The sequence below is a fragment of the Mustela putorius genome, unplaced genomic scaffold, assembly GCF_011764305.1.
Source record: "Mustela putorius furo isolate JIRA1106 unplaced genomic scaffold, ASM1176430v1.1 tig00000242_pilon_pilon_pilon, whole genome shotgun sequence".
NCBI lineage: Eukaryota > Metazoa > Chordata > Mammalia > Carnivora > Mustelidae > Mustela > Mustela putorius.
Genome location: NW_025421325.1, coordinates 5983883 through 5998640, shown reverse-complemented (window position 1 = coordinate 5998640; position 14758 = coordinate 5983883). Strand labels below are relative to the sequence as shown.

General features: G+C 49.9%; 1 protein-coding gene across 2 annotated transcripts in view; it reads left to right on the top strand.

The window, feature by feature from the left end:
- Positions 1–12035, top strand: part of FHDC1 (FH2 domain containing 1) — a 39771-nt gene extending 27736 nt beyond the window's left edge. For both annotated transcript variants that reach the window (XM_004758081.3, XM_004758082.3), the window contains exons 9-12: positions 585–655; positions 2186–2303; positions 6389–6553; positions 8701–12035. In XM_004758081.3, coding sequence (XP_004758138.1) covers positions 585–655; positions 2186–2303; positions 6389–6553; positions 8701–10734 — 2388 coding nt within the window. In that variant the 3' untranslated portion in view covers positions 10735–12035. The remainder of the gene's footprint in view (positions 1–584; positions 656–2185; positions 2304–6388; positions 6554–8700) is intronic.
- Positions 12036–14758: the final 2723 nt, after the last annotated feature.

Here is a 14758-nt window from a genome sequence, read left to right as displayed (position 1 = left end):
AACTGAGCCACCCAGGTGGCTCTCTGTCAGTCTCTTTAGATCCGTGGAGCCAGGTGCTCTGTGTCACTTGGTCCTTACCCATGGGGGGATGTTTCCAGAGCTGGTAATTGCTCCCTTGGTATCCACCTTCCTTGTGTCCCCTGAACAGGTGAAGAATCCAAAGGCCTCTGTGGCTTGTGCACCATCGGCTTAAACCCAGTTTGCAAACTGGTTTAACCGCTGTAGGCATCTTGTCACTTAAAGGCACCCTCGCAGGTATGGGTGGTATTTAAGGAGGATGTATTGGATTCTCACAGCAACAATGGGCCCTGCTAAGCCACCACCCACCTCCATTGAGTTTGTGTGCCCATGAGTTGTATTTCACGTCAGGATCGGTTGCTCTGGGAAGTTAAATATATCTGGAGAGTAGGGAAGTTCTGGTAAATCTTACTAACTGAGGAATACAAGAGTTCACGTTTCACTGAGTTGCTTTGAATAATATATCAAGCATAAAAACAAGAACTTTAAAGTCCCTTTCAGTCTTGGGATAATCATTTCCTTCCAGTTTTACACATACAGTAGAGAAAATTCTGTTTTCATTCTAGGAAGCCCAAAAGAAAGATGCCATTCTTCTAAACTTTTCTGAAAAATTGCACCATGTTCAGGAGGCTGCTAGGTAAGCGAAGAAGACTTAAAGTGAATTCTGAGAATTCACGGTTTTGTTTCAAATGACCTTTTAGATTGATTGATTGATTTGAAAAAGAGGGCAAAAGCATGAGCAGAGGGGGTGGGGGTGAGGGAGAGGCAGGCTCCCTCCTGAGCAGTGAGCCTGACATAGGACTTCATCCCAGGATCCTAAGATCAGGACCTGAGCCAAAGGCCGACATATAGTCGACTGAGCCTCTCAGGTGCCCCTAAACTACTTTTTAAGAAACTGGTGAATATTTTATAACTTTAAAACATTTTATAACTTTAAAGAGTTTTGTCTTGTTGAAATTTCAGACCTCCCTTTTATTTGCTCACAGAGGTGTGTGTGCACTTTTGGAATTTGGGGGTTTTGAAAAATTAATCTGTATTTTTAATTAAAAAAACACCACTGTAGTCGTTTCCAATGAATATCATCAGTGTAAAAACAATATGGATTAAGAACTTCAAATCCCTCCACGCCCAAAGACAGAGCTCAAACAGCACAGCCTCTTACCTTGGGAGTTGGTATACATCAGTCAAACTTGAGGGCCAGTTCCTTGTAGAATCTAACATGGTACGTTTATTTTCTATTGCAATTGGAACCATCCCAAGGGTTGGGAAAGGATTTCGTTTTAAATTAGTCGCACAGCCTCACAGAGAAAGTATCTACCAGACATAAGGCTGTGTTTACCTCACTTTAATTTGCTGCTGATCCCAGTATAGGTGTGCATTTTAATGGGGCTCTAATCTGTGTACACGAGCGCTTTTGAGTTCCATGTTTTTTTAATTTATACTACATATCCCTGTATCCAGTGGTATATGTTCAATAACCAGCTTTCCTGGAAAGAAGTCCTTGTTTGTAGCACTTGCTGATTTCCATGGTGTGCATACTGCTACCGTGGCAGATTCAAGCCACTGGTGTGGCCTCATTGAGTGAGGAGTTGGGAGGGGTGCCCACGCCCACAGTGGCCTCTCACAAGCCGGCTCCAATGAACCACTTCCAGTCCTGTGCTTGCTATCTGAGAGATTATATCTGATTATAAGAGCTATGAACCCGATGCAGAAATACACCAATCATAGCTCTTCAAGCCAAGCCCTGTCATTGGCCAGTGTCTCAGTGTTACTGACTGTGAACATCTTACCACAGATGACATGTCTTTCCCAAAGTGAGCTTATTAGGCCAAAGTTGTGAACAGTTCATAGTTTCCATTTACAGAATTTCATATTCTCTCTTCTCCCCCAAAGAATGAGCATCTTATAAGATATAAACTGTTCTGGTTTGAATTTCTAGAAGAAATTAGTGTGGTAATATTTTTTTCTCTGTCTAGTATAGAAATCTACTAATACAGAAATAAACCGTTACATTTTTGAGCTGACATTTCTGGTCAGAGTTAGCTGGGGAAGAGTTAGTTAGGGAAGTTTAGCTAGATGTGTGAAAATAGAGTTTGTGAAATATAATGTGAAAATAAAGTTCGTTTGGCTTCCCTGCACCACCTGCTCACTCTTCCCCTTCTTGTAGATTATCTCTGGATAACACGGAAGCAGAACTGCACTCACTCTTCATCAGGACGAGATCTCTGAGGGAAAACATTCAGCGGGATGGTGAACTCTGTCAGCAGATGGAAGATTTCCTGCAGGTTTGTGGGCGATCGGAGTCCATCTCTCTCATTTTGACTTAGAGCTGCTCCTGCCAGGGCTGGTTCGGTCTGCAGAGCTTTGGGGAAGCAGAAGGTTCCCATTCATAATTTTTTTCCCTGGGTCAGTAGAAGGACCTCTGTATTTCAGTGCCCATTCTTTGCGCGGTTGGCTTTCTAGAAGGGGCTGTCGAATGTGGTGTGAACCAGGGGCTGGGCTCCGTTGATCACCGCGTGATCGACAGCAGCACACCGCGCTGCAGGGAACTGATAGCAGCCTAGGGAGCTAACACTTGGCAGCTGATGCCTGGCAACTCAGGTTTGGCTTCTCAGCCATGGTGTAGGAGTTTTTGCCTCCTAATCAAATCTCTGGACGGCAGAATGAAGTTCCACGGAAACCGTAGACACCTGAGAACTCGGGCTTGTTTGTTCCCTCACATGTTTTTATTAAAGAAACAAGCTACGTTTTGGCATGTTTTCTATCCAGAGCGGGAGCACACAGGAGAGCTGTGCCTATCAACACCCCAAATACATCAGCCCCACAGGGTGTGTCGGGAGCCGCTCTGAATAACATCAACAAAAAAACCAGCAGAGTGGACATGTTTGTGACAGCTCATTGTGACTCACTAATCACATAGTCTGACATACTTCTTTTATCTTCCTTATTTAAAAAAAACCAAAAAAACAAAAAAAACCCAAAAAACCAGTGGCAGCTTTTCATGCTTTCAATCTTCAGGGGAAGTGACAGGCTACCTTAAATATCAGCGCCTCAAGCCTCGCAAGGGGGCGGCGCGTGTGGCGGGGCTGCCTTTGGTGGCGGGGCTGCCTTTGGTGGCAGGAACAGTGTGCTCGGAAGGCTGTCCCACCTGAGCTTTCACTCCTTGACTTGTAATTCAGCCACCGCAAGCAAATATTACACGTTCAGCTCCCATCGGCAAACATTTCGTTGGGCTCTGGTGGGAGCTTATTTTCATTCCTAAACATGGGTTCTGTATTCTCTTTCCACTATCACCAAACGGATACTCTCTTTTACATGCACAGATTTTTCCCAGAGTGAAACCACACAGCAGACACCACCACAGAAACACCTAGCCATAGGTAAGAAAGCACTCAGCAGTGAGCACACATGAGGGAAAGCAAGAAACGGAAGGAGAAGGCCCATCCCACAGTGAGGGAGCATTCTGGATGTCTCCTTCCCTGCCTCTTATATTAAACATTCATATTTTATGCAACATAGCAGTGCAGAAAGGCATCTGATGGAAAACAGCTCTGTCCCAGCTGCAACCCCGAGTGCTCTTTCAAGGCAACCTTGTTTTAACTCTAAATGCTTCTTTCTAGGAGTCATTTTTATCTGTGTAAATGAAATGTTCCCAAGCGGCTATTTATTTTTCTTTTTTCTTTTTTAAAGATTTTATTTATTTATTTGACAGAGAGAAATTACAAGTACACTGAGAGGCAGGCAGAGAGAGAGAGAAGGAAGCAGGCTCCCTGCTGAGCAGAAAGCCCTATGTGGGGCTCGATCCCAGGACCCTGAGATCATGACCTGAGCCGAAGGCAGCGGCTTAACCCACTGAGCCACCCAGGCGCCCCTATTTTTCTTTTTTATATTCAGTTCCTTTTTAAATAGGGGAGGGAGTGTAATTCTATAAGGTAGGATAGGCTCGGGCCATGAAGGGCTCTGAAAATGGGACTGTGCTCTTAGCTACGGGGAAAGATTGAAGTTGTTTGTGGAGAAAAAAAGACAAGAACGCAGCTTTGTAAATCTGACCCTCTGGGCAAGAAAGAAGGAATAAATTGGTTTGGAACTTGGGTCTGGTGCAGGCAAGTGAGATGTGAAAAGTCGAATTTGCTAGCACAGCTGCTTGTCTCCTGTCAATTACACTTGGCTAATGTAGCTTTGGACTTTGTCATTTGGGGTCCTGACTGGGCAGAAAACTAACTTTGGCAAAAAAAAAAAAAAAAAAAAAAAAAAAAAAAAGAAAAAACAAACCAAAAAAACCCCTCTGCTTTTGGTGATTTTCCACATCCACATTCAGAATGTCTCACTTTCCGGAGTCCTCAGGGTGATTGCAGTGCCTGTAAGTTTTTCCTTCCTGGTTCTCTCTCCATCCCCACAGGATCTAGAGATGAGACACGGGAGGTGGAGCTAAGCGCCCATGTAGGTTCTTGTCAAGAGTCCTATTTTTCTGCCGTTGAGTTATCTTTGGCTGGAATCCACCTTTCCCCCTGTGGAAGAATGACAGGCAAAGATTTATCCTTTCATGAATGCCCTTCTCTCCACAAAGAATAACAGAGCGTGAACACACACCGCCTTGGGCTACTGACTCAGATGGTTACTTTCTCTGGTATTCGGTCTCCTAAATGGTTTTGGTTTCTTACTACCTCTTGAATGTGTTTGGCGCAAGAAACGGACTTGCAAGGGGGAAAGTGTTCTGGAGTGGGAGGGAGGCGATGGGTCTCAGAGTCGCTCGTCCCTCTCCAAGCATGTCCCAGCAGCAGTTCCACTCCTTGAGGGTGGGCAGCCCATACCTTCATATTTCTGAGGCTTAGCCCTCCACTCGGAGGAAGTTTCTCAAATATTAGCCTTTTTTAAAAACATGATATTTGTGATTTATTATGTACTTCACACATTCCTTCTTCATATAAGCCTTGTTCCCCAGCGGAACAGAAAGTAACATGAGACTTGAGTGTGATCCTAAATATTCAGTCTCCACGGGCCTGTGGCTCCGCTCCTCGAAGCGGCTGCTGCCTCATTTCAGCTCAACAGTGAATGTCACACGCTGCTGTCGGGGAAGGGTCCTTGTGCGTCTCATAGCTCCTCAGCCTGAAGAGGTTGGGGGCCCACCAGAGGAAAGCACTCTTCTTTCATTTCTGCTTCCTTGTGGTGGTGGAACCTGAATCAATATCTTTTTTTTTTAAGATTTTATTTATTTGAGAGAGAGAGAGGAGTGAGAGGGAAAGAGCATGAGCAGGGGGAGGAGCAGAGGGAGGGGGAGGAGCAGAGGGAGAGGGAGAAGCAGGCTCCCTGCTGAGTAGGGAGTCTGATGCGGGGCTCGATCCCAAGACCCTGAGTTCATGACCTGAGCCGAAGGCAGATGCTTAACCTTAGACTGAGTCACCCGGGTGCCCCAATGCCCTAATCTGTGGAGGTACTGGAGCTTTGTTCTCAAAGGATTAGGAGAAAGTGAACACGAGAAGTGGATGGACTTGTAGGATGTAATAGTAAATAACCATCGGGACTCCTCAGAATCTCCTGGGGGTTGTAACAAAATATTAGTGGTAGTGGGGCACCTAGGTGTCTCAGGTGGTTGAGCATCTGCCTTTGGCTGAGGTCATGGTCCCAGGGTCCTGGGATGGAGCCCCACGTAGGGCTCCCTACTCGACGGGAAGCCTGCTTTTCCCTCTCCCACTCCCCCTGCTTGTGTTCCCTCTCTTGCTGTGTCTCTCTCTGTCAGATAAATAAAATCTTTAAAAAAAATATATTAGTGGTAGTTACACCTTAGGCATACTGAATTGCATGAGTTCTGTACAAGCAGAGACTGTGGACAGTGCTTCTGAGCTGGCTTGGATAAGCACCCTGGTTAAGTAGCCTTGGCTGGGGCATGTGTCTGGGCGCAGGAGCTTCCCTCCTGTGGGGGTGATCCTGACCCTGACACAGGTCATTTGAGGTGAGGTTTAAACTCCCTCTCAATAGCTTGTCCATACAAGGGCCTTCTGACATCCCGAAGGCCAGTCTCTAAGACTCACTTTTCAGAGAAGGAAGAACAGATGCAGAATGAGTTTTCCTCCATCAAACCAGTTCTTTACACCTATGTCATTTTTCAGTGACCATTTCTTCAGCGGCCTTCTGTAGAGGAAAGCTCTTTTTAGTTTTTTGGGTGGCCTCCAGGTCTCACACAGAAGTTCACCTTGCTTCCCCAGGGCTTTGTTTGGGTTGAAATAATTTCCTTTTGGCTCGGAGGGCGTTAGACTTGCGGTCAACTTTCCCCTTTCCCGAGACCTGAAGCTGAACCCGGGAGCGCAGACGGCGCGCGCCACGCCACCTCGGCTGCCTGTTTCCTTCAGCGTGTGCTTGTGTTTTCCCGCAGTTTGCTGTGGAAAAGCTGACAGAACTGGAGCGCTGGCAGCAGGAGCTCCAGGACGAGGCCCACACCCTTATTGATTTTTTCTGCGAAGACAAAGAAACCATGAAACTGGACGAGTGCCTTCAGATATTTAGAGACTTTTGTGTCAAATTCAACAAAGCGGTTCAGGTATGGCTGATGGCATCTCCCGTGTTTTCTGAGTGGTGTGGAGTTTCAGTTTTCCTCATCCAGACCCAGCCCTCTGCCCTTGGCAGAAAGACGGTTCGGCACTTCCACGGTTTCAGGGAAGGCTGGTGTGGGCCGCACCGCCGGGCTCTCGGTTGGGATTCGTCTGGCCTCCTCGGCATCACTGGCTTTGATGCCCCGAAAGCATTGTGTTAGTCACGTTTATTTATGATGGCAGCCCTGATACTAACAAATCTCTTTGAAGGCCCTGAACGTCTTCCTCATCACCCCCACCGCTCCCAGGAAAGAATTTCCTCTTTCACGGAGACCTGTGTTGCAGTGGGAGGATGGGAAGGCCCTCTCTCACCTGTTTCAAGCACCACGGCCATTGCCAGGCGGCTGGCACCACGGGGACCATGCTGTGTCCTCAGCCAGAGCTGGCTTCAAAGTTCTCCAGTAGTTAGGAGTCTCCTGCTGACAGGGACACAGCGGCATTTCTTGCCCTTTGACCTCCAGTTCCAGGAGTCTCTGAGTTCAGTGTAGGAGCCAGAGAACTCTGGGTTGCTTGGCTTTGCAAGTACAACTTTTCATCTGTCAGTTAAAAACAAAACAAGATCCCTTCACTTCAGATGGTGAGGAGGAGCTAAATACTTGTGCCTTATTCCTTTTTCTGTATTTAAAAGCAGGCTTGCCCGCAGCTGAGTTTGAGTTCTCAAGCCCTCTTTTCTCTCTGCAGTTAAGTGAAGGAGGCTAAGCCTGCAGCCACGTTTCCTCTCCCTTGTCCAAGCAGTGAGCTCAGCAGTGGGAGGTGGTTGTGGGAGGCAGAGGCCAAATTGGCTCTTTCTGAGGCTCTCACTCCGTGTCAGAATTTGGCAGGCCCAACAGGCCACCTGCGTGATTCTTTGGGTCCAGCTGTCCTGAGCTCCAGAAGCTGGCCCCACTCCCATCCCCACTCCGGGCAGCCTTGGAGGAGAGGGCCTGGGGGACCTGGGACACTGGAAAGGCCAAGCCAGAGAAGAAGGAGGGGCTGTGCATCCCCAGCCAGAGCCTCACAGAAACTTGGAAGGGAAATCCACCATTTGAGGAAACTAATTTTTGAGTAAAAAGTGCTATCAGTAACAGATTGGGGTTGTGGGATCCACACATTTAGGTGACACAAATATATTAATAAGTTTTCTAAAGATGTTTTATTAGAGAGATCACACATGTGCACGAGTGGTGGAGGGGCAGAGGCAGAGGGAGAAGCCAACTCCCCCTGAGCGGAGCAAGGAGCCCGATGTGGGGCTCGATCCCAGGACCCTGGGACCATGACCTGAGCCAAAGGCAGACGCCTAACCAACTGAGCCACCCAGGTGCCCTACAAATGTAGTTAGAGTGCACAGCCAGGTGGTAAAGTGTGCTTTAGTATGTGCGTTTGTTCTGGTTTGGCTTTGTCGGGGGAGGGCTGGGTACTTACAGCAGGGCGAAGGGTGGTGGAAGGATTTGTAAAGCAAATCCTCCTGTCTGATTGTGGGAGCGGGGTGGGGCATGAGGGACAGAGCCATCCTGGCATCTCTGGGGTTTCCTTACCAGGGAGCGTTCAGAGAGCAGAGATTTGACTGGTGTCTCTTCATATCTTGGGTATATACTTACACATCTAAGCCATTAAGTAGAATGTGCTGCACGTGTGTGTGCATGTGTAGCTGTAGCTGTATGCAACACAGAAGCAACAGGGAGGTATGGTCTCAGGCTCCTTTTTTTTTTCTCTCTCTCTCTCTGCCCTTGACTAAATAGCCTTTTCCTGTAAGTCTTTGCTATCTTGCCCTACTTAGAAGCCAAGCTGGGTTCCCTCGGAGTTGAGGTGGCAGGCATGTGTGGAATCACAGCCCACACTTAAGGGACAGTGCCTTGACCAGAAAGCTGTAAGTTGGGTCCACGGATCCAATGAGAACCTTACGTTGGTCGGGTCCTCTCCAGGCAGCCTTGGGAGAGCTAGCCCTCTCCACACCCACCTTCTTGCAAACATGCGATTGTCTTGGGGAAGTTTGGGACCCAGGCTGTCCTTCATACCTGTTTCTTGAGGTCTTAAGGCAGGCAAAGGCAACTGTGGAATTGCACACAGGTCCCACAGGTCTAATGCATTTTGGGGCTTCTCTCTACCCCTGCCTCAGGACAACCAGGACCGGGCAGTGCAGGAGCTGAGGAGGCTGCAGCGGCTGAAGGAGCTGGAGCAGAAGCGTTGCTCCTGGGCGGCTGGGGAGCTTGGGGCGTTCTGCCGGAGCAGCAGTGAGAACGACGTGGAACAGCTGACTAAGAAGGGCGCGGAAGACCTGTCCCCCTTCCTGCAGCCCAGGCCCGTCAGCCCCTCCTACCGACCTCCCAACACACGCCGCTCCCGCCTTTCCCTGGGCACGTTTGCAGACCGGGAGCTGCTGACCTTCCTGGAGTGTTCCACCGACAGCCCCGAGGAGTCCAGCAAATTCAACAGCTTGCCCCGGAGCAGCACCCGGCAGGCCCGGCCCACGATGGCCTGGTTGGAGCCTGGAGACCGGAGAGCCCAGGACCCCAGGGGAGCACAGACACCACAGGTCTCGGAGGGCGAGCGGGGGGCGCCCGAGCCACCCTCATCTTGGCAGAGCCAGCAGCTCCTGGCCCCCAGGCCTGAGGACCCCAAACCCCCTATCCCCCGAGTTCGGCGCAGTGGGGTGGGCATCCTCCGAAAGAGGAATAGTGAGCCGGTGGGCCTCGGCCCGGCCCGGTCCCCTCCACTCTCCCCATTGGCTCTGGGGATTAAAGAGCATGAGCTGGTGACAGGGCTGGCTCAGTTCGACCTTCAGGGATCCAAGAGCCCAGAGGAGGTGTCCCGATTGACCCTGAATGACCTCAGTCCCGTGGAGCTGGGGTCTCTGGGGGATGGGAGCGTGCAGTCCCTCGGTGCCAGCCATGAGGGCCTGATGCCTGTGGACACCGGTGTCCCGGGTGGTCTCAGCCCAGCCTTGGAAGGGGACGGGACTGCCCCTGAGGATCCTAGCAGCAAGGCTGTAGTATCTGTGGGCAGCAGTGACCCTGACAGCAAAGACCCTGGGCCTCTGTTCTACATCTCCGATGCCACCGACTGCTCACTGACCCTGGACTGCTCGGAGCCGGGGGAGGTGCCCGGGGCGGATGGCTCCTTGTCCTCTGGCGCTGGGGAGACGGGCAGCCAGGTCTCCTCTCACCCCACTTCCAGCTCCCTCGGGGAGGCTTTGGCTCCAGTCTCTGGGAAGAGCCAGCCCTCCTGCAAGGACAGCCTTCCCAAGGACAGACCCGCCAAAGGGAAGGATGTGACAGCACCGAAGAGAAGCTCCCTCAAAGAGGCGTCTCCGGGGACCTCGAAGCCCGCCAGTGTCCGGCGGAGCCAGGGGTCCCAGGGGGCGGCGCCCAAGCCGGTGAGGACCTTGACCGCCTCTGAGAGTGAGAGCATGCGCAAAGTCGTGCCCATCTCCAGGTCGAGCCGCGGCTCGGTGGGCTGGAAGCGGCCCCCTCGGGAGACCCCCAGCAGCACAGACGCGCCGTGGTCCCGCCGGAGCTCCGTGCGGGGGACCTCAGACGTGTCGCCCAAGCGGTCCTCGGCGGGGGCAGCAGCGGGGGCGGAGGAACAGAGGCTGGCGAGGGTGAGCGGCGGCTCCGGCAGCGCTAGGTCGGGGAAGGACCCCCCCCTGCAGCAGAAGGGCTCTCTCAAGAAGCCCAGCGCCAAGCCCCTCAGGAACGTCCCCAGGCAGAAGCCCGACGAAAACAAGACCTGCCGCTCCAACTCCCAGGAAGAGATCCCCGAAGAAGAGCCCAAGGCCCCGCCGGCCCCCAGCGTCCCCCGCACCCCGCCCCCTGTGCCGAGCTTTGCCCGAAACACAATTGCCTCCTCCTGTCGGTTCATGAGAGCGGATTCCTCTCCTGTGGCCAAAGCCCCCGGCATCACTCGGACGGTTTCCCAGCGTCAGCTGAGGCCCAAGGGTGGCCCTGAGGATGCTGGCCCCAAGGACAGCAGCACCCTGCGGCGGGCCAGTAGCGCCCGGACCCCTAAAAAGTGTCCAGAGTCTGCTGGGGCTCCCAGTGTCAACACAGAGGCCCCTGGGAAGGGCCGGGGGGCTGGGGAAAGGGCCTCCCTCAGACTGAGAAACTCCGATCCGACCACGCTAGGGAAAATGCTCGATCCCTTACGGAAGTGAAGTCTGATCGTGAGGACTGACTCCTGGGAAGGTACGGCACTGCATGTCCTTGTTCCGCATAAAGTGATCCACGCGTGCCGCCGGCTAACGCGCATGTCGCCAGAGGTGAGGTCCGGGAGGCGTGTGGACCGCCACCGGCTGCGCTGACGTCTACTGTAAAGTCCCAAGTCTGGGCAGCTGCCCGCTACACTTCACGGCTGGCATCTCCCTCCCACACCCTGGAGGAACCCCCTCCCCTCCATGAAGATGTGTAAGCTGACAGTCTTCCTTACAGAGTTTAAAAAAAAAACTGGCCAGTTTTTATATGTCAAGCTTATTTTTAAATATTATAAAAATGAAGTCGTTTAGTTTCTTTTGCAGAACGAAATGCCTCCTAGGAAAAAGAGACAAAACCCTGAACAAGAAGACATTTTTATTTTCCTGTGTTTCCTGGTCTCAGGGTGCCTTCCACCTGCCCACACCCTGTCCATTGCTGGCAGCCGGACTTCTCTGCAAGCCCTGGGTGTTCTGTGATTGGCACCGTCTCCCTGAAGGCACTCTGCCTCGCTCACCTCTCTGTGTGTGACTCTGGGTGAGGGTTTGCGTGCGAGCAGGAGGGGAAGTGAGACTGGTGGATAGAAATCGGATGCTCTCCTGTGTTCAGGGCGGGCACCAGGGCAGTGCATTTCCTGCAGACGAACAGCAGCCCCTGGCAGAAGCGGGATCTCCCCAAACTTAGAAGGGCCATATCTTAATGGAGAGGCATCAGGGGCACTTCAGCTGAGCACACCTTTCCCTTCTGTGTTTTCCCATTTGTGTCTCTGTTCTGAAACTGAGTGAAGGCTGCTAGGACTTGGGTTCACTCTAGTTACAGGGAAGAATAAACCCTTCTGTGTCCCAGTCTTGTCCCTCCCTCCTCTCTCTGCCCGCAGCCAGCCCTTCCTTCCCTTGCTAACCTGACGTGGAGCCTGGACAGGCTGTGTATCTGTCACTGATGATACTTCCTAACGCTGACATGTCTCCTTCTGTAAAGTGGTTTTTAAATCCCGAGAAAAACCAAATCGCAGACCAAAACAAAACAACCCCCCCCCTTTCCGATTTTATATAATCAGGAAAATCTTGGAAAAAAAAAAAAAGGCTTTATTCAAAAGAAGAAAATATGTACTGTTTCTACTCACTGCCCATTTCACAGCTTCCTTTTGAGACTAATTAGGGATTGAGGGGATTCTTGAAACTTTCTTGTTATTTAAAGTTGCTTCCTGCCTTTTCTCACTTTGGGTCACTTATTGAAACTTTAGTGAAACGTTATTTTAGACCCAACAGTGGTAGATGGATTTCAGGGAATCCACGTGCTTGATGTTACAATCTTCCTGCTGTAGAATGTTGCCTTCCATCCAAATAAATGGAAACTCTGAGCTTCCATACGTCGGCTATATTGAAATGGCAAACTTCATGGCTAAACAGTAAGGCACTTGGCCACAAAACTTCTTATAAAAATGGCCTTAGGTAGCTATTTCCTGGGCCCCACAAAGATGGTTATGGGAATCCTGCACTGTTTTTTACCATCTCAGAAAGCCCGAGAAATCATGTATTTAACCATGCAGATAACAATGTCCAAAACATAAGGCCCGTGGGTGGGTGGAAATGGATGAAAGAGATCAAAAGTTGGTGGGTAGTGGGGCACCTGGGTGGCTCAGTTGGTTAAGCAACGGACTCGTGATTTTGGCTCAGGTCAAGATCTCAGGGTTGTGGGACGAGCCCTGCATTGTCCTCCATGCTCAGCACAGTCCACTTGCGATTCTCTCGTCCTCTCTCTCTGCCCCTCTCTTCATTCCTAAAGTAAATCAGTCTTAAGCAACAAAAACAGAAGTTTGTGGATAGTAATGGGGTCAGGACCCCCACATAGGACCCTGTCCGTGCCCTGTCGCTGATGCTATGTGACTTTGGTCAATCACTCCTCCTCCCTCAGCCTCTGTTTCCCAGTCTTCGGAAGTGGGCGCATGGCCTCAGTGGTAGTTTCTAAGGGTCTCTCCAGCTCCCAAGATTTGAGTCATTTTAAACAACCAAGGACCCATTTGCCCCAGGACCAGCTTTTCGGAACCGACCTCCAGCACCTGCATAGCAGAGGCCTCCTGTCAAAGGCCTGCTCAAAAGAAAGCACCTTCAGAACTTGCTGTTGCTTTGGAATCTAATAAGCTGAGTTTCTTGAGAAGCGGTGTTTTACTTAGCCCTGTGGACCCTATGTGTATGCATCTGTATGAGCAGGTGATCATTCTATTACCTTTTATTGGTAGTAAGCTTTGAAAAATAATTTAAGTATATAATGGAGAAATGTAAATAAATTTCTATATAAATTTGTTTAAGATGAACTGAATGTATTTAAAGGTCCATTTATATGTTCTTTTATGTAACATGTAGTTTAATAAAGTTCCTGTTTATGGGAGTTTCTGTTTTATCCTCAGCTTACTCTGTTGATGTATGCGTGCGCGCGCGTGTGTGTGTGTGTGTGTGTGAGAGAGAGAGAGAGAATGAGAGAGAGAGAGAGAGATCGGTCCTGGTGGAAGAATACATAATTTCCTGCACACAGAAAGGCCCAGATGCAGGAGGGACAGCAGGTTTGAGATACAGTGGTCTTGTCCTCAGAAGGCACAAGAGCCAAACTGGGCTGTTGGTGTGTGTCTTCTTGGTAGCCCGGGACCCATGTTTAACTGAAGGTCTAGAGAGCGGGCCTGGCGCCAGGCCTGTGGGAAGGCAAGCATGCATCTGACAGGCAAGCCATCGATGGAATGTTCACCTCGTATATGCTTGCATTATTCCATGTTTGGGGCCAAGCTTTGTGTAATCTCTGCGGGACCAGCAAGTCTGGATCTGCTCCTATGTGTCCTCATGCATGTTGGCTCGGGACAGTATTGGGAAATCACAGCTTCTTCGGCTGCCTTAGGAATGCACAGAGAGGGAGGGAGGAGTGATTTTATTTGAAATGCAGTGCTGGTGCTTCCAGGAGAAGAAAGGGGAATTGTTTGGAAAATGCTCCTCACACCTCGGGGCTTCCTATCAAGAATCAGTCCTGGCTACCCTTGCACTTCATCTGAAGCAGTTTAGACAATCCCAGGGTCAGGCACCAACAAGAGCGTAAATGAGGGGCACCTGGGTTGCACAGTTGGTTGAACACCCAACTCTTGCTTTCCACTCAAGTCATGATCTCAGGTTTGTGAGCCCAAGCCCCACATGGGGGCTCTGAGCTCAGCATGGAACCTGCCTGAAATTCTCCCTCTCCCTCAACCCCTCCCCCTGCTTGTGCGCTCTCTCTCGCTCGCGCTCTCTCTCAAATAAATAAATAAATATTAAAAAAAAAAAAAGTAGAGTAGATGATGTCCTTGTGAGTGGCTGTCTGCCCTGCAGGCACTGAGAGCCTGGTTTTGCCTGTTATAAGCTGATTGGGCCATTGGACCCCTTCCTACACCTTCAACCTGTTATATCGGGTTACTGACATCAACCAAAAAGAAGACTATTTTCACAGTGGGTCTCAAGTAGTTTTTTTTTTTTTATCCTTTTATTTTATGGCTTTCACAAGGAACCTGTGTTCCAGCTCCCCTGAAGAGACATGTTGAGTTTAAAGGGGCCACAGTTGTTCCCAATGGTTCATTCAAAATACTGCTTCTTTATGCATTATGGTGGGAGGCCCCAGAATAGTTGGGTGAAACTATTAATTCAGCTCTCCAAGGTGTACAAATTCACCAACTTCTGCCTCTAGGGGTATAATATCCTACCTCCTTCCATCTGGCAATGATGATATTTTGCAATTTCATAGAATTTTCTATTGATGCTTAAACTTTTAGTCTCAATTCATATACTTTTTATTTTTATTTTTTTTAAAGTACGCTCTATGTCCAGTGTGGGGCTTAAACTCATGAACTCAAGATCAAGAGCTGCGTGCTGTACCAGACTGAATAGCTAGGCACGCCTCAATTCTCATACCTTTGATTCACGTTCCAATCCTGCCCCCACAGTGAAAAAAAAAGAGATTTTTTTTTTTTTTTTTTTG